The sequence below is a fragment of the Ochotona curzoniae genome, unplaced genomic scaffold (assembly GCF_017591425.1).
Source record: "Ochotona curzoniae isolate NIBS_2020 unplaced genomic scaffold, NIBS_Ocur_1.0 contig_1014, whole genome shotgun sequence".
Taxonomy (NCBI): Eukaryota; Metazoa; Chordata; class Mammalia; order Lagomorpha; family Ochotonidae; genus Ochotona; species Ochotona curzoniae.
The window spans coordinates 41058223-41077828 of record NW_024464920.1 but is presented as its reverse complement, the minus strand read 5'-3'; the positions used below and the strand labels follow the sequence as shown (position 1 = coordinate 41077828).

Below are 19606 nucleotides of genomic sequence, written 5' to 3'. Positions count from 1 at the left end.
GATCATGTGTAAGTATTTCTGATTGTGCACTTAAAAATGTTGAAGATGGTAAAATATTCATTTTACCACAATATAAACATTTTGGGGGTGGGAGAGAGGAGGGAAATGTGTGACCTTAAGAAAGTACAGTATCTGAAGGAAACAGACAAATCTAACATGTGGGCTATTTTACTTTATTTTCACTCTGTTCTCCATTTTACAGTTTTCTAAGTTTAGGTCTTCCTCCCTCTTCCCTCTCTTCCCGTCCCCACTGTCCCCCGTGTTTTACAATAATATAGTTCAGCTAGTCTCGACTCCAGCGTTCTGCTCTTCAGCTATGTCGTGACACTGTAGGTATAAGCAATGCTAGAGAGTCAAGTATTTTGATGTCTAAATATATTTACAAGTTTTATCAGGAGCAGAGATGCATTCTGTCAGTCTTTAATTCCTGGGACTCCATTACACCCTTCGCTTGTCAGATTACAAGTGTATGTGTGCTTACCTTGACATCTTTTTGTTTTGTATTTTGGATGAAAGATGTCTTATATCAGAGCGAACATATGATATTTGTCCTTTTGGGATTGGCTTATTTCAGTGGATATACTGGTTTCCAGTTGGGACAATGGCCTGTTTGAAAGGAGCACTGCCTGCCTATTCTTACCAAGCCAATGGCATTAAAGATAAGGGAAAACTGAAAGAGGGAGATATCTTAAGGTAAAAGGCAATTAGGAAGTCTGACAGTCAAATGCAGCGTATTGGATTTATTTGAATTCTAAATCAAACAGAGCAACAGTACAAAAGTATCTTCCAGATGAGAGAAACTGAAATATAAAATATGAATAATTTTGGAAGCGTAATCCTCTGTTGTGGCCATTTAAGAAAATGCCTTTACTTCCTACAGACTTGCAGTGAAATACTTGGGAGCAAAAATTACACCCAGGTCTTACTTTATGAATATGTATTTTACGATTCATTCATTGTATTGTTTTCTCTATTTTTATGTGTATCTGAAATGATCACAAAGACACTACAAAGAGAAAATTAGGAATGTCAGCAGTGAATAGAGAAAGGACGCTCTGCTTGGTCCTATTGAACCACAGGAAGACAAAGAAATCTGAATGTAATTAAATGAAAGAACTGTTCATTGAAAATGGCCTAACCTACAGCCGAGATTCTTCTTTCCCAAAGGCTTTTTTATGGAGCCAACTGTATTCACGGATGTGGAGGACCACATGTACGTGGCCAAAGAGGAGTCCTTTGGACCTATTATGGTTATTTCTAAATTCCAAAATGGGTATGTTTTACAGATGCAATTCAATTTTATTAGCTATATTTCCCTCCTCTGCCTTTGTGCTACACATACATGAAACCAGTGAATGTGTCATAAAATAATTAATGTAATTAAGTAATTAGAGTATTCTTTTGCTAATGGCCACTGGAGAGCGTGATATACTTTGCCTCTAGCCTGAATTAATGGTTGTTATAATGGGATTTTATCTGGTTAAATTTTAGTTTTTATATAGGTGATGGTGGCAATATGTGGAACAAGGTGAGTAACTAAGAGATAACAGAACGCGTGTTCACATTTACACTGCTAGGGATGACAGCATTGTGATGTTTTACTTTCTCAAAACATGGAGCGGCTACCCTCAGGGATTAGGCCACCATTAGCCCGATATTCAACTTTTCTAGAAATGTTTTCCATCACCATAGAATCAACACACAGTTACTCCACATGAACCTTTCCAGGGGTACAGCACATCACGGAGAGCCAAGCGGTAATTGAGCTCACAGTGCAATATCTAATATGATGGCATCTCCTGGTATACAGCTCACAGTTCCCTAGGATGGCTTTAGATGTGTTTCAACCTAAAGTTTAAAAATCCAAGCACAGAATTCAGAAGGATTTCTTCATCTTTGATAGATATAACCCTATCATAAGAGACTTTGGGGGACATTAAATTAGAGTAAGAAATCTTTGAAGCACAGATCGAGTTCTTCCTGCTAACCTCCTTTCCCCATGTAGATGCCCCTATCAGGACTGTCTTAGTGGAAAACATGCCCACACTGGTAGGGGGATGACTTTAAACATGGCTGAGTCACAGTCCCTGTGCTCAAGATGGGTGACAGGCTAGGAGATGGCTTTAGAAACGGCAGGAACATAGAGGTGGGACTCAAGGGAGGCTGTGTGTGTGGTTAGGGGGCAGCCCCATGAACAAGAATCCCTGGAGAAGATGGAAAAGGTGACTTTGGATCAGGCTTCAAGGGGCATTGCATGATGTTTATGAAAAATGTAATTCTACAGCTGTCTGTTTATTGGGGGTCTGGGCCATTTCACTTATAAAACGTTAGGTAGGTGGCAGTGGTGTCTTCCCGTTTCTAGCACAGACAGGAACACATTTTGATCCTAAAATGAGATTGCTTTACTTTACACTGGCTCAAGTTTGACGTCTTCTGCAAATCGCCACGCAGGGACATCGATGGAGTGCTGCAGCGAGCCAATAACACCGAGTACGGTTTGGCCTCTGGGGTTTTCACGAGAGACATAAACAAAGCCATGTACGTGAGTGAAAAACTGGAAGCAGGAACTGTTTTTATCAATACGTATAACAAGACGGATGTGGCAGCGCCGTTTGGTGGAGTGAAGCAATCTGGCTTTGGAAAAGACCTGGGTAAGGCTGTTTCAAGGTCCTTTTCCTACCACGTGACAGAAATATCTGCCCGGGTGTCGTGCGGCACATGTGTGCTGTTTGGAAGTGCATTTCCTGCACCATAGATAGATCTGGAATCCTAGGCTACCAATTTTTTATTATGTGAAACATCTTAATGGACTTGAACATACTGTAACATAAAAAAAACAAATCATGAGCAAATAAACATGCTACTTTTCAAAAAGAAGATTCGTGTAGAAATGCAACAAGAAACAGACAATACATCTAAGCTAAAACTGTCTGGGTTTTTATTGACACTCAGCCTGACCTTGGTTTAGCTTTTGTGACACTAGAGAGGGAAATGACAACCCCAGGACCAGTGGACAACCCGTCTCTGGACTGCTGGGTGGTCTTTCACAGCCCACCCTCCTGACAACTCCTGCTTTCGAGTTTGTAGAAGCCCCAGGTATGATCCACTGAGCAGTGACCCTCACAGCTTTTGGGCAACAGCTTACTGTGAATACATTTAGGGTACCTCAAAAGGTTCATGGGTATGCAACTAAAGGATGTTTATTCTGATACCAAAAAAATATTTAAAAATCATGGATAGGTGGGTTTTTTTTTTTTTTGGTAATACATTTTGTCTGAACTTAATTAAAAAAAGAACACTTTTATTTGAAATGCCGTTGTTGGGCAGGAGGGGTCTTCCATCTGCTGATTCATCACTCAAGGGTCTGCAGCAGGCCAGGTTGGGCTAGACCAAAGCTTGGAACTCAATCTGAACTCCTACACTGGTGATAAGTACCCAGTTATTTGACTCATTACCTAATGCCCCTCAAGGCTACAGTAGCAGGAAGGTGGAATTGGGAGAGGAGCTGGGACTTGATGGCATTTGAGTGTCCCAGGAGCTTCTTTTTTTTTTTTTTTTTTAAAGATTTATTTATTTTTATTGCAAAGTCAGATATACAGAGAGGAGGAGAGACAGAGAGGAAGATCTTCCATCCAATGATTCACTCCCCAAGTGAGCGCAACGGTTGATGCTATGCCGATCCGAAGCTAGGATCCAGGAACTTCTTCCAGGCATCCCACATGGGTACAGGGTCCCAAGGCTTTAGACCATCCTCAACTGCTTTCCCAGGCCACATGCAGGGAGCTGGATGGGAAGTGGAGCTGCCGGGATTAGAACCAGTGCCCATATGGGATCCTGGGGCGTGTTCAAGGAGAGGACTTTAGCCACTAGGCCACGCTGCCGGGCCCCCCAGGAGAATGCCTGCCCACAGAATTTTTTTTTTTAAGATTTATTTTTTGAAAGGCACAATGACAGTCAAAAGAGACAATGATCTTTGTTCATTTGGTTCATTCCCCAAATGGCCCCAATGATCAGGGCTGGGCCAGGCAGAAGCCAGGAGCCAAAAGCTCCATCCGGGTCTGCCATGTGGGCGATAGAGGTACAAGTGCTCAGCCCATCACCTGCTCCTTCCCAGGCTCATCAGCAGGGAGCTGGATTGGAAGCAGAGCAGCTGGAGCTTGAATGGGCATGCTGTCAGGGGATGCCAGCGTTATAAGGAGCTTAAACTCCTAGTTCCATAATATCAGCCCCTGTCTTATCTTTACAAGAGTAAACCAGATGATCGCAAGCTTGTCTTCCTGAGCTCAATTCTGCTTCACCTATACTCTGAAGGGCAGCACCTTGGTTACCTCCGTTCGCATGGAAAGCAGATACAGGTGGGGTTTTGTCATCAGAGAAAATGGAAGCTGCTTTAAACACTCTCTGTTCCTTTTCAAGACTCAGCGACTAGGTCAGGCCCTTCCAGCTGGAAATGTGGTCCTCGGGCCACTGACATCCGCATCTCTGAGGCATAGGGAGAAACACACGACCAGGGGCCTTCTGTGGACACAGTGGACCGGAAGCTGCCTGATAGCCAGGGGCTCCAGTGGTGCATCTGTGTGAGTCACACTGGCCCAGGCCACATTCCATTTTCTTTGTGACCTACACACCTACACCTATGTCCAAAAGCCTGGTGACATCACACCCACCTTTGAATGTGGTCCCTCACCTGCTCTTTTCTTCTGCAGGTGAGGAAGCCCTCAACGAATACCTCAAAACCAAGACAGTGACGCTGGAATATTAACGCAATGCCGTCATCATGGGAGGACCCGTTGGCAGACAGAATTCTCAACCTCTGATGACACTTAAGAAGCCTGGGTGTGCTGAGGAAGGAGACAGCACCGTGAACCTCCAAATGCACACAGCCCATGAAGAGGGTCGCATGTCTCAGCATTTACACCGAGACTCTGGGCATTTTCTTTTGCAGCTTTTATACCTTAAGAGGACTTAACAATTGTTGGATTTTGACTATGTCATAGACTATATGTATTTCTAAATTACCAAAGGTGCTTTTCCCTCCACGTCTAATCTGTTTAAGTCTGACTGTTTTGAAATCACCAGTGCCACATAGCTATAATGCATTGGAACCTTTATTATATTGTATGTGGGTTTTATCCTCTGAATCATTCTTATGGTATTGTTAAAAACATTTGCTGTGATTTTACTTTAAAGGGACAGTGTGCCCTTACAAGGAATGTGAAGGGGTCTTTTTTCATATTGGGATATAAGATACTTTTCTGTGCCTTTGATGTTGTACTTGTGACCCCACTTGATGGGCCCCCAACCCGCAAAGTTTGTGAGGATCCAGGGGCTGGCCTTGAGGTAGGAGAGCATATTCTGACAGGTCCAGCAAATTTAAGGACTCCATCTTTGGCCCTATAGTTCACCTGGCAGTAGATAACTTATAAATTTTACAATGTGACAAAATCGAATGCAAACAGTCCTTGAGGGCTGTTGATCCTAAATGATAAATCTAAGTGATTTAGGGAAACTCCAGCAACTTCTCTGGGCCCCAGCATCCTTACATATAAAATGGGAATAGCACCGCCCCCTCTGGATTCAATGCAATCATGACAGGTAAATCATCTCGCTCTGTGCTCTGCGCACGGCACTAACTGCTTTTCTCCTCCACTCTTGAAAATACACCGGAACAGGTCAGTGAACAAGTGTGGTAATGTCTCCCAGTTCGTGGTGATGATCAGTTAGTAGGTTGTTTTCCTCCTCCCCTGTTCTGACACTGTGCCCGGCACAGCAGTGGTGAGAAGTGCCATGTCACAGGTGGCAGCAATGGTACAAGCAAAGGGGCTGCTTTCCTTCCCTCTTGATGCCCACTGCTTCTGCTGCTCACGGCTGGGATGTGTGGCTATCTGATAACGCAGTCTAGGCTCGGTGCCTGTAACAGAGACAAAAATCCTTGTCTCATTAGATGTTGCAAGACACCAGGGAGCTAATACGCACACAGTTGACACTTCACGGGGGCAGGGATCTGCGTGCCCAAGGAACAGGGACTAACAACCCTCGTAGGACTCACATTAACTTCCCTTTCTGAAAGAAGTAGTTGGCTGAGTAAATTATCACCAGTCACATGGGCCTAGAGCATGGCGTGTTCCTGAATCCTGGGGCAATCAACCGACTTATCTTTCAAAGTCAATGTCAGAACACATTGTATATCTGACTTTGAAGCCCCTAAGGAGTGCTTACTGTTTTGGAGACGCCAAGGTCTAACAGGAAGGGATGTCACACTTTTCTAACAACGAGCAGGAGATGGATCCATCCAGAGGGGGAAATGCCAGGTTGGATTCCCGCATGGCCAACAGAGTACTTTGCCTGTAGGAGCAATTTCCATCATTTCCTTTAAGTTTACCAACAGAGCTTGGCGTGGTTGAAATTCTACATTGGAGTGAATATTCGCTGGGCCACAGTGACAGTTCATAGTTGAACAAGATGACAAAGACCTTATTCTAAGTGGCTACTATTAAATGAGTTATTTGAACTGACTTCATTTGATGTAGAATATCAATCTGTTAGGCTGCTCTAGTGAGAGAACAGAAGATAAAAACAGGCCTGCTCTTCTGGCCTCTTTCTGTTTCACCCTCTAGTATTAATCATAGTAGCCAGAGACTCCAGTCTTCTTTGGGCCATCAATCTCTATGAACCCGATGAGAAGCTTAGGGTCCTCTCTGTCCAGTGGCTCCCCACAACATGCATACACACCATTGTGCAAATATCCCCAAGGTTATGCTTGGCCCACCTTTCTCCATAACAACTTCTAGAAAGTTCTTACCAGCTTGAGTGGTTTTTTTTTTTTTAATGTCTGAGTGTTGACTAGAGGCAAAGGCCCTCATAAAATTACTCAGCGAATTTGAATGGGAATCTAACGATCCATAGCCTGTTAGGTTTAATTAACATGCCAGGTAATTATATCATCACTGTTGCTTCAGATAACTGACTAGTTTGCTCAGCTAGAGGATCAAGCTGTGACTGATTAGCACCTGAACTGGTGAAGTGTGGACATTGGAAACAGTTCTCCATGCCCTCTGACTCCTGCCGGCATGACCTTGTCGGAGCTGACAGCCTTAGTCATGCCCCAGCCAGGTTGTCTCCCAGTTCTTGTTATTTCCAATGCAGCACTTACCTCTTGGTACTGAAACTACCTGATGTCTGGAACATCAACAACAGTAACTATCGTTTGTCGCGGGCCTGCTGTGTGGTCACACCATGCTAAGCACAAAATGTGATTCTAATCATCAGAACGTGTGAGAAAATTAATACATTGAGGCACTCGATGATTAAACGCATAGCAAGAGAAGTAATTTTAAAAATCAGGAATCTAAGACACAACCACTCAGAGACGATAGCTGAGATTCTCCAGGCTTTTTCTATAAACACACATACACATTTTACAGAATTATAATGTGCATGATTTTATTATCTGCTCTTTACGCTAACCATGTAATAAGCCATCTGCCAACACACCCACCTCTGCATACTTCAATGGCTTTAATTTCCATGTGTTCTCAATTGTGGGATATTCGGATCTGCTTTTTGCTACTTTAAATGTCACAATAAAACTTATATGCAAATGTGTGACTGAAGACATAACTTATTTAATTAGGATAAATTCCAAGAGATAAAATTTCTGAGTCAAAGGATACAGGAATCTGTAACTTAACCAACAGCTTCCCTAACCTTTGCCACCACTGGGTATTATTCTCACACCATCATAACATGTCACGTTTACTGAATACGTAGTCAGTCACTGTTCTCTTACAGCACTCCTCCTAGCAACACCGTTATCCTCAGCTTACAGTGGGAAGTGTCCGGGCAAGCATCTGATAGATGGCTTCAGATTCTGTGCCACGATGGCCTGGGGACCCAGGATGGTTCAATGTGCCAAGCATGCTTAGAGCTTGGCTCTCCCTCTAACCTTAGGAATTTGCTTAGTGTCTCCATGCCAATTTTCCTGTTTGTGTAGGGGATAAACACTACCTTACTAGGTGATGGTCTTTTCTAACAAGGAAACTTACTCTGCCCGAACAGAAGCCTCCTCCATCCCAAACAGTCTAACATAGTGTCATTTGAAACAGTGACCTGTTGATCTTCTTTGCCTCTCTTCGATGTGGACAAGGGATCTATCAATATTTTAAAGTTTATTTATTTATATTTGAAAGGCAAATTAACAGAGAGAAGGTGGTACAGAAAGAGAGAGAGAAAGAGAGATGTCTTTCATCCATTGGTTCACTCTCCAAATGGCCACAATGGCTGGAGCTGAGTTATGCCGGTCTGAAGCCAGGAGCTTCTTCTGGGTCTCTCACACGGGTGCAGGGTCCCAAGGCCTTGGGCCATCCTCAACTGTTTTCCTAGGCCACAAGCAGGGAACTGGATGGGAAGTGGGGCTGCCAGGATTAGAACTGTGCCCATATGAGATCCCAGTGTGCCAAGGCAAGGACTTTAGCTGCTAGGCTACCACGCTGGGCTGAAGTCATTAGTTTTTAACATTTTTGCAAATGCTCTGCTCATTTCCTTTTATTTTTAAAAATTAAAAAATTTTCCCAACCACATTATTAACCATGAACCTCTATTTTAACACTGAGTCCTCATCATTTTCTTACATTTGAGCCATTAAACAAAATTTTTTCTTGGCGCCTGGTGTAAAACTGCAATTTAATCTTTTTTATTTTTTAGTTAGCCAGTTCTGACATTATAAGTAAGACTCATTTTGCCCTAGATATAACTTTATCATTTACTACATTACTGTTTTTGCTTCTCTTGTATCTCTTAGGCCCTGATCTTATGGGAAGTCTAGCTGTGTTACGAAAGCCATTGTAGCAAGAGAGAAATAGGAGAGTTGGACATAAAAGTGTCTGTTCCTCCTTAGACGCTCTCTCACGGTGACTCATTCTTTCCATTTGGATATTCAGTATTTCCTGTAAAGTTAATACCTTCATAATCTCCCACCTGGAGCAGCAGGCCAAGGTTTACAATGTCCTGTCCCCCATTCATTCATTTCCATTATTCAGTACTGGGTATTCACAACAGGTGGCAGGCTCATTGGAGCGGTGGGAGAGAACCACTCAGGTTCTGTGGGATGCCAAGCAAACCTAAAATAGGAGCCCATCTGCAAATTCCCAGTCTCCTTCCAGGGTGAAGGCCAGGCGCATGGCAGCCGAGATCTCACCTTTCCTACGCTCAAGTATGAGGCAGAAAGACAATGAAGCCCAGGACCAGGCTGACCTCAGAAAGGGGAAGCCAGCAGCTGCCTCTCCTTGGACCGCACCTTCCTATGTTTCCTGCGGTGTCTTTAGATTCACATTTGATGGGTTTCAGACTGTGAGCAACTATGATGGCTGAGCCAAAAAGCTTTATTTTATGGAAAACAAACACAGAAAACCACCTTTCCCAGCCGTTACCTCTCCCAAGCACTGCGAGACTTCAGCCACCCACCCCGGAGACACCACAGACACCATTCAAACTACAAGGGAACCTTTATTAAGGAAGATAGACAGGATAGCTAAACAGAAGTCATTCTTCTGAAAAAATTCACTCATGGAACTCATTTGGAGGGTGACAGATAAATTAGACTTCAAAATAAGCTTATAAAACGACACTGTTTTCTCCAAGAGGATAATTTCAAACAAAAACAAACTGGTGATTTGCAGTTGTATCTTAAAATAAGTAAGTCTGGTACTTCTGAAATTCATGCTGAAGAAAGAAGAGGCCTCTAGAGGCATCCATCACCACACACAGAGTTATGCTTCTAAATAGGCAATCTCTTTAGCATATGATCAATTTCCCACTGGAAGAAACCAGAATGTCCCATGTTCCCACTCTTGCACAGCCAGCCTGGCTTCTCAGAGCAGCACACCCAGCAGGTGCTGTGTTTACGTTGAAGGCCATTAGCTTAGGGTAGTCTGCACGTTCTGAGACCCAGGACCATGTGTTTGTAAGGGCTCAGATGTGCACACACAGTCAATCCCAGGCAGCCACTGAATAAAACCAGGAGCAAAAGGCGAACACTCAGCGCTAACCAGCTGCATCCATCCACACTGCCTGTCCCCAGGCAGCGGCCCCACAGCTTGTCTCCAATGCTGCAGGAGGCAGTTCTCTGACCCCCCGTTGGCGTTTGGAGTGCTGCCTGACTCATAAATCCGTCTTGGCTCCAGCTCTGTTCTTGTTTAAACTTTTCCTTCTAAAACACAAAAGCACCATCGATACCTGAAATGCAGAAGGGCCAGCGAGCCCCGTTCTCTTCCACAGAACCCACTGGCATCTGCCACCTGCTTCTCTCTCACCGTCTGTTTCACTATTTCTTTTTTTTACTTGCTGGACTGTCCAGAACTTCAATCTTGCCTCTTCTGCCTTCCAAATTAGGAAGCTTAATGTTATCTACGGTGACTTCACAAGAGATGCTGTCATCCTCATCCTCGGATGAAGAACTCTCGTCCGAAGTGTCTTCTGAACTCTCTTCTGAATGGTCCTCCTTCGAGTCCAGCTGATCCATCTCAAACAAGGCCACATCCTGGAGCAAGGCCAGGGAGAAGCTATTTCAGGGACGCTCTCTAAAAAGTTGTCATAAAATAACACCGGGGAGAGCCAGCCTTCAACCCAGGCAGATACTCATGTGGGAGAGCAAGACACTAGTCTTTTCCCCCAAAGATTTATTTATTTGAAAGTCAGAGTGAGAGAGATAGAGAGAGAGACACACACACACACACACAGATGACTGCTCCAGATGGGCTGCTCCAGGCCAAAGCTAGCTATATCCAGGTCTCCCACATGGGTGGCAGGGGCCTAAAACATTTGGGCCATCTTCTGCTTTTCCCAGGCCATTAACAGGGAGCTAAATCAGAAATGGAGCAGCTGGGACACAAACTAGCATCTATATGGGCTGTCAGTGTCACAGGAGGCAACTTAACTCATGATGCCGTAATACTAGTTTTGAAAATGTATATATCTGAAAGCAGAGTGAAAGAGACAAAGAAGGAGGAGAGAGAGAGAGAGAGAGAGAGAGAGAGAGAAAGAAGAGAGAGAGCACTTTCACTGTCCCAGTGGCTGCAATAGCTGTGACTGGTAAGCGGAAGCAAGGAGCCTGGAACGACCTGGGTCTCCCAAGCAAGTGGCAACCGTCTGCTGCTTCCCACGTGCGCTAGCCGGGGTTAGACCAGAGTGATGCTCTACACGGGATGTCGCGTCAGAGGTAGACACTGAACCCGCAGAGCCACAGTGCTGGCTGCAGGACAAGAAACATTTGTAATTCAACACAGCCGGGAACTGGAGGGCAGTATGCAAGTGAGACCCGGAAGGAGACAAGGCCAGGCAGAGAGCAGCACAGGGGTCCTTGGAAGGACTTCCAACTTAGCAACATATGATGGGAAGCCCCTGGTTCCCAAAGTGGGTGCCCCATGAGATGCAAGAATAGGTGTGAAGCTCTGTTAAGAATCAGTTGGAACAGTCCAGAGGGGAGACTGCCCCGGGGCTAGACCTTGGATTTCTGATTCTGTAGGCGGAGCTAAGGAGTGAGCTTCTTAACCACATGTAAGTGTTACACAGGGAATCCCAGGGTATAAAGAAGATACCCCATGAAATTGAGACAACTTTCACATAGCTTTTCTTTCGCCTAAAAAAATCTATGAGTTGGACTATGATCACCTCTTCTGGTTAAAAAAATAACTTAACCTGGTTAGGACATTCAGTAAATTCATGTTTTATGATAAGAAATACGAAGTGAGCACTTGCCTAATGAGACATGTGCATCCACCATCAGAGCAGCCGTGGAACCCGGGCTCCTGCTCACAGTTCCAACCTCCTGCTAATAGGGACCCTGCATGAATTAAATGAGGGTCTCTGCCACTCAAACGAAAAACCTACAATGAGTTCCTGCTCCAGCTGGTTCGGTCCTGGCTATAGTAGGTACCTGGAAAGTGGACTAGAAGATGCGAGCTCTCTGTCCAGCCCCCGCCAAACCCCTTCATCTCTCTGCCTCTGAAATTAAAATAGTAATAAAACAGGGCCGGCGGCAAGTGGCTCCAAGGGCAAGCCCGCAGCCCCAGGATCTCCTACAGGTGCATGTTCCAGCTGTAGCTTCTTCACTTCTGATCCAGATTCCTGCTAAGGCACCGGGGAAAGCAGTAGAAGACGGATACGGGACTGGGTCTCTGCACCAATGTGGGAGACCTGGAAGGAGTTCCAGGCTCCTAGCTCCAGGCTGGGCAAACCCTGGCCATCAAAACCATTTTAAAAACATGTATTGCCCATATGGTGACATCAGAGCTGGTGGTTTACCTGCTACCCCACAGCACTGGCCCCCATTTTAGCCATCTTGGGTGAGTACTAGCAGCTGGAGGATTTCTAAAATCAACACTTGGAAACCAAATGGAAGAGCATCCTCCTCTTTTTGGAGATAAGCATGGGATGAAAAGGAAGCAGTTACCATCTGGATGACCTTCCCGAGGGTCCCGTCAGTATTCTCAATGTTGAAATGCCCAGGTGGCGCAGCTGCCATTTCTTCTCTTAGCTTTTCATTTGCCTGTGCCATCTGTGGGAGAAAGCTCTGGACTTGTTCCAATACTATGGAGAGACAATATAGTAATGTTTACGTTACTAAATTCTAAAACCCAGAATTTCCTGTAAAACATTTCTGAATTGAATAGTTAATAATAGTGATAAATCTTTCAGATCTCTTCCATTTCAAAGTCTCTATCCTTGGGGCTAGTGTTAACATAGTGGGTTAAGCCACCACCTACAACACTGGCATCACAGACTGGAATACGGGTTTAAGTCCCAGTTGCTTCTTTTCCAATTCAACTTCCTGCTAAAATGCCTGGAAAAGCAGCAGAGGATGGCCAAAGTAGCTGGACCCTTGCCATCCATGTGGGAGACCAGGATGGATCCCTGCCTGTCTCTGATACAGCCCAGTTCTACCTCTTACCATTTAAATGACTGCAGTCCAGTTAATGAAATAATAGCTGTTTGTGCCTACCCTACATCTGTCCCTCTAGTCTTCTTCTAAGATTTATTTACTAGTTTATGTGAAAGGCAGAGTTCCAGAGAAGAGACACTGAGAGACAGAGATTGTCCATCCACTGGTTCTCTCCCCATAGGTCTGTAACAACCAGGGCAGGGCCAGGCAGAAGCCAAGAGCCCGGAGCTTTCCCTGGGTTTCCCAAGCTGCATAGGGGCCCAAGCACTTGGGCCATCCTCTGTTGATTTCCCAGGTGCTTTAGCAGGGAGCTGGGCTGGAGGTAGAACAGTCACATTACAAACCGGCACCCAGATGGGATGCCAGTGTCACAGGTGGCTCCACCTGCTGGACCAGACGCCAGCCCCAGGACTCTTTTTCAGCTTGTGTCACACTCCGTCACTCTGCTCCCTCATCCCATGCACGACTGCAGATCCCACAACCTTAGCCACTGTCACTTGTTCAGTGGCCTACAGGGACACATTGCTCTAGTGGACTACCAAGAGATCAGGCTAGGACTTCTGTTTGAATTAATGAGAAAGAACAGGTTAAGTTTGCTTTCTTTCTTCGAAAGGCAGAAGGTAGAGGGATCTTGCATTCACTGGTCTGTTCCCTAAATGGCCACAGCAGCCAGGACTTGGCCAGGAATTCCATCTGGGCATCCCACACAGTATTACTTCAGTCATCTGCCACTGCCCAAGCCCAGTGCATTAGCGGGAAGCTGAGTAACTGGGACTTGGAAGCAGGGTTCTGATACATGAGGCCAGCAATGCTATCGGCAGCTCAGCCTGTGGTGCCAACAGCACCAGGAGCTGATACTCCAGATGAAGCCAACACCTGGAAAGCAGGGTACAAGGTCTGTGGCAGCTCATCTCCAATGACAGCTGGGCACCCAGATCCAGATTCACCTCAAGCAGCTGCCCCGGAGGGCGTTTTCATTCCCCAAATGAAAAAGCCAACACAATTGCTTTTTCTGTATAGGGCAATCCAAGGTGAATGTCAGTCATCTGCAACCAAAAAAGTCCTTACTACTACATTTAATATTATCACTGTAAACCTTCATTTATTATTCTCTTTTTTGAGATTTATTTATTTTTATTGGAAAGTCATATACAGAGAGGAGAGACAGAGAAAAAGATCTGTCCACTGATTCACTCCCCAAGGGACCGCAACAGCCAGAGGTAAGCTGATCCGAAGCCAGGAGCCAGGATCTTCTTCTGGGTCTCCCATGCAGGTGCGGGATCCCAAGACTTTAGGCCATCCTCTACTGCCTTCCTAGGTCACAAGCAGGGAGCTGGATGGAAAGATCATGGCCAGGACACGAACTGCACCCATATGGGATCCTGGCATGTGCAAGGCAAGGACTTTAGATGCTAGGCTACTGTGCCAGGCCCAGAATTATTTATTTTTACTGGAAAAGCAGATCATATTTATAGAAAGAAGGAGAGATGGAGAGAAAGATCTTCCATTTGCTGGTTTGCTTCTCAAATGTCTACAATGGCTGGAGCTGAGCCAATCAAAGCCAGGAGCCACGAGCTTCTTCTGGGTCTCCCATGTGGGTTTAGGATCCCAAGGCTTTGAGCCATCCTCAACTGCTTTCCCAGACCACAAGCAGAGAGCTGGATCAGAAGTAGAGCAGCCAGGACACAAACTGGCACCTACAAAGATGCTGGTGCTTACAGGTGGAGGATTAGCCAACTCAGCAATTGTGCTGGTCTCCTGGTTCATTCTTCTATAAGACAGGGCTGAGAACTGCCAAGCACTGCGCCGAGCACAGGGGAGTCCATGACCAAGCAATATTGAATTTCTCTCTCCAAAGAGACCCTGCACAATATCATTATGTCTACACGGGACTCTCAAAGCATGTATGGGGGGGGGCTTGTGTGATAGTCTAATGGCTAAAGTCTTGGCCCATATGGGCAACAGTCCATGTCCTGGCTGTTCCACTTCCCATCCAGCCTCCTGCTTATGGCCTGGGAAGGCAGTAGAGGACGGTCCAAAGCCTAAGGACCCTGGACCCATGTGGGAGACCCAGAAGAGACTCCTGGCTCCTGGCTTTGGAGCAGCTCAGCTCCGTCCGTTGTGGCCACTTGCGGAATGAACCAGATATTTCTGTCTAGATCTCCTCTCTATAAATCTTTCAAACAAAAATAATAAATAAATCTTCAAAAGAAAAAAACAAATATGTACCAGGCTGGTAAACTATGGGTGCATATTCACGTGCCTAGTGCTGCACTTCTGACCCAGTTCCCTGTGAACAGCCTGGGCAAAGCAGAAGCCTGGAAGAAGCTCCTGGCTCCTGCTTGGGACCAGCCCAGTCCTGGCAGTTTGGGTTTTGGCCAGCTGCGAAGTTAATCAGTGGATTTAAGATCTCACTCTCAACTGACTTTCAAGTAAATGAATAAATAAATCTTACAGCATGAAGTCACTGCTGTGGCCATGGAATGGATGATTAAACGTGCAGACACAAGAGAACAGAAAGTGATGCGCAGGACCAGCCAAATGGTTTCTGCGTGAATTAAAGCAGCTGGGAGGGGAGTATGAGATCACACACACACACACCTGGCATAAAACAGCTGCAGATGAAGCGACCGCTCACGCATCTGCGCATCCACTAGAAATGACTGGGGATTTAAAATGACTGCCGCTGAGAGGGTCTTGAGTAGTTGGGTTTTTTTTTTTTTTTTTTAAGATAATTGGCCCACTGAGCGTTTGTTATTTGTATTTAATTATTGGGAAGGGTGTGTGCGAGAGAGGCGGAGAATGTCTCTTCTGGTTCATTCTCCCAATGTCCGAAACAGCTAGACTGCATCAAGTTGAAGCCAGGCGCTGAGGACTCAGCCTGGTCTCCTGGGCACTCAGGGCCTTGGACCAGCACCTGCTGCCTCCCAGGATGTGCACTAGCGGTTACCTGCAGTCAGAGGTGGAGCCAGGAGATGAGCCCAGACGCCCGGGCCTTGGTCACGACACAGGCGTCCCAAGCGGCATCCACATCGTCCCCTAAAGAATCACATGTATGACCTGAAACATGATTCTCAGAACCTACACGCCTGTGCTGCTCCAGCAGAGGATATGCCAAACCCTGCAGCTAAGTCAGCTTCAGCTCTTCTCAATTAAGTAAGAACCCAGCATGAAATAACACAAAATTCAAAATGTTGGGGGCAGTGTCATGGCACAGTTGGTAAAGTTACCATCTATGATGCTGGCATCCCATGAGTGTTGGCTTGTGTGCTGCCTACTCCACTCCTGACCCAGGTCCCTGCTAATAGCCTGGGACAAAGCAGTGGCAGATGGCCCACATCCCTGGGGTCCTTCCACTCACGCGGCAGGCAAGGATGCAGCTCTTGGTTCTAGCCTGGCCTAGCACTGGGGAGTGCAGCAGCAGAGCAAGAGCGGTCTGTCTCTCACACTCTCCTCCCACCCATGACACTTCCAAATAAATAAATTTCTTTAAAAAACTTCAAAATGTCCAGTATCCAACAACAGAAAAATTACCAAGCACACAAGAAAGTAGGAAGAGGAGCAGACCCAGAAATGATAAGATGGAATCGGCAATAACAGTGTTAAAGCAGTTACTGAAAATAAGAATAAACAGAATCCACCAAAGCCAGTGAACAACTGGCACAGATTAGGGAACATTCAGAACTCTGCACAAAGAAGACGGTCAGATAAAATACCCGAAGGAAAAAAATGCTCTCCCAAGTGCACTGGCCAGGAGTTAGATCGGAAATTGCACAGCAGGTCTTAAGCTTGAATTCATATGGGTTGCTACCACTGCAGGCAGCAGCAGCTCAATGTGCGGTGTCACAGCACTGGCCCCCAAAGCCACCATCTTCACTCTGGGAAATAGTCAGAAGTTCTATGCTTGCGTACTACTTGGGTTTGTCCCTTCCCAAGCTCAGGCTGAAATTTGTCTTCTGTTAGGAGAGAGGAGGGAGTAGGTGGGACCCTGAAGAAGTGATCGGGGTGCAGCTCTCCTGAATGGATTAATCCCTTCACTGGGTTAATGGACTGAAGAACTAGGAAGGGTGGGCCAGCCTGACTAGGGATTCCTGGCCATGTCTCATGGGATCAGGCTCGGAGGGAAGGTTCTCAGTGAACGCCACCAAACAGATGCCAGCACCTTGCTCTTGGATCTCCATAACTGTGCCATAACTAAACCACTTTGCTGGGGCTAGCATCGCTGCTTAGCAAGCTAAACCTCTCCTGCAGTGCCAGCATCCCATATGGATATCATGTCCCAGCTGCTGTACTGCTCTTCCAACTCTGCCTATGGCCCAGGAAAGCAGTAGAGGACGGTCCAAGTCCTTGGGACCCTGCACCCATGTGGGAGACCAGGAGGAAGCTCCTGGCTCCTGGCTTCGGATAGGTTCAGCTCCAGCCTGTTGAGGCCACTTGGGGAGTGAATCAAAGGATGGAAGATTTTTTTTTTCGGTCTCTCCTTCTTCCTATAAATCTGCTTTTTCAATAAACGTGAATAAATCTTAAAAAGGAAAGATAATTCCAAGTAATGCTCACCCCACCAGACTCTGTGATCTCCCTCACGGAGCAGCAGAAATTGGTTTCTGCCAAATAACAACTGAATTAGGTGAACAGGAGCATAAGAACATAAAAGGGGAAAGGGCACTGGGGGGAGGGGAACCCTAGACTATACAGAATTGCATGATAAAATTTAAAATTCAAAATAAAAAATATTTTTTTAAAAAGCGGGGAGGGGCACTCACAGGGACTCCGCTCCACACGCACGGTCTGAAGAGTGGTCGCCTTCTTGGAATCAGGCTTGGCAGTGATGAGCAGCTTGTCCCATATACCTGAAGAGAGACACAGGATTAACTTCATATTAAAAAAAATTGGGGCCTGTGAGCAAACCTCTCATGACTGGTCCTTTTTTCTTTTTAAGAGAAATCTATGGAAGGCCAGCACTTGCAGGTGGTAGATGAGCCAACCACATGGGCCTGTTTCTTCCTCTGTAAAGCACGGATGCTTGGTACCTCCACCTTGCGAGACCACCCAACCCAGAGCAGCCTTATGGGCACATTTTGTCTCCCACGCCACGTTTTCATTCTCTTGGTTATTCCTCAGGTCAACCCAACTCCCCAAGCCCGTCACTGCTCCAAGAACAGGGCTTTCAAAAGTCCGGGCTTGGGGCCGGTACCATGGCATAATAGACTAAACTAACCTTCTGCCTGAAGCGCCAGGATGCCATATGGGCACTGATTCGAATCGTGGCAGCCCTGCTTCCCATCCAGCTCCTTGCTTGGAGCCTGGGAAAGCAGCAGAAGCCGGCCCAAAGCCTTGCGACCCTGCACCTGCGTGGGAGACCTGGCTTCTGACAGCTCTGGCCATTGCGGCCATTTGGAACGAAGTTAGATCTGTTTCTCCTCCTCCCTGTAACTCTGCCTTTCCAATAAAAAATGAATAAATCTTATTTAAAAAAACGCGTTGAACATAATCCCATTTATCCTCAAAGCCAAGCTCACAAGCACCCTGTGGTGCTAACTGCTTAGCGCCTACCAGCTGCATCAGAGTGCCAAGCGACTGCCTGGGGTTCAAATCCCAGCTTTGCTGCTCTGCAGCCGCTGCTCTTCGGCCTGACAGACCCTGCCTCGACTTCCCCATCCGCAAAGCACAGGTGGCTGCTGGGCTGACTTAGCTAACTGCTGAGGCTCGACCTGAGCTCCGGTGGTCACTAATTCGGTCAGAATTTCGGAGTTCTAGAACCTTTCTTCAGGCACATATTCACCGAGAAACCCCCCAAGTCTCCCACGCACTCCCTCCTTCCTCCTCCCGATAATTCTGTGCGCACTCCCTGGGCGACACCCAGGGGTGGTTTAGGCGTGAGGAGGAGGAGAAGGGCAGCGTTCGCCTTTGCCTGCCTCCCCCATCAGCCATGGGCTCGGACGCCGACGCCCCAAGGCCCGCGAGGTGCCTGGCTGCGGTGCGTGGCCCGGAGGGCGCGCACTGCCTCGTGGAACACATGCCGGGCGCGGGAGAAGCCGGCCCTAGGCCCCGATCCCCGGTTCCCCGATCCCAGGCCCCGGTTCCCCGATCCCCGGCCCCGGTTCCCCGATCCCCGACCCCGGCCCCGCGGCCAAGATGCACGTTTCCAGGGTTCCCCTATAGGGAAGCCGGGGTGCGGGGCCCGGCACGGAACCCTGCTCGTCCAACGCCCCGCCTGTCACCTCCGCGGCCGCCGCTCCCGGCCGTCAGCAGCTCCTTGGACACAGGGACTCCGGGGCGGTCTCGGGTGGAGGATGAACAGCCCGGGTTCGCGGGATCCTCGCCGCGAACCTCCATGTCTCCTGCCAGCCTTCCCAGCTCTCACGGCCGAGCCCGGATGCAGGAAAGAGGCTCGGGCCGAGGGGGCGGGGCCAGGGCCGTGATTGGAGGAGACTGGGAGGTGGGCGGGGAGAGAGGGGCGAGTCGGGAGCGCCCCCTGGTGCTCAGAGGCGGCGGCACTTCTCAATGCGTGAGCCCGGGGGTGGGGAGAAAGGGGGTGCTAGGCGCTTGGGGTACTGTTTGGGAAAAAGAGCTGGTGAGCCTCGATGTAGCCAAGAGATTCGGATGTGAGGAGCTTAGCATGAAGCCGCCCTCTTACCATTTCTTCTTCCATTTGTTTAAGTGTGGCGG

The 19606-nt window shown here is 47.1% G+C and overlaps 2 protein-coding genes across 2 annotated transcripts in view; one reads left to right on the top strand and one right to left on the bottom strand.

Moving 5' to 3' along the window:
- ALDH1L2 (aldehyde dehydrogenase 1 family member L2) overlaps nt 1-7594 on the top strand; it is a 47696-nt gene extending 40102 nt beyond the window's left edge. The window contains exons 21-23 of the mRNA XM_040984772.1: nt 1168-1273; nt 2452-2651; nt 4707-7594. Coding sequence (XP_040840706.1) covers nt 1168-1273; nt 2452-2651; nt 4707-4762 — 362 coding nt within the window. The 3' untranslated portion in view covers nt 4763-7594. The remainder of the gene's footprint in view (nt 1-1167; nt 1274-2451; nt 2652-4706) is intronic.
- A 1890-nt stretch (nt 7595-9484) lies between these two features.
- On the bottom strand, nt 9485-19321 carry NOPCHAP1 (NOP protein chaperone 1). Its single transcript, XM_040984762.1, has 4 exons — nt 19159-19321; nt 17701-17787; nt 12449-12585; nt 9485-10537 (listed from the first exon to the last, which is right to left on the bottom strand). Exons 1-4 carry the CDS (start codon nt 19271-19273, stop codon nt 10322-10324), a joined length of 555 nt encoding a protein of 184 aa, XP_040840696.1. The 5' UTR covers nt 19274-19321; the 3' UTR covers nt 9485-10321.
- Between the last annotated feature and the right edge of the window lie 285 nt (nt 19322-19606).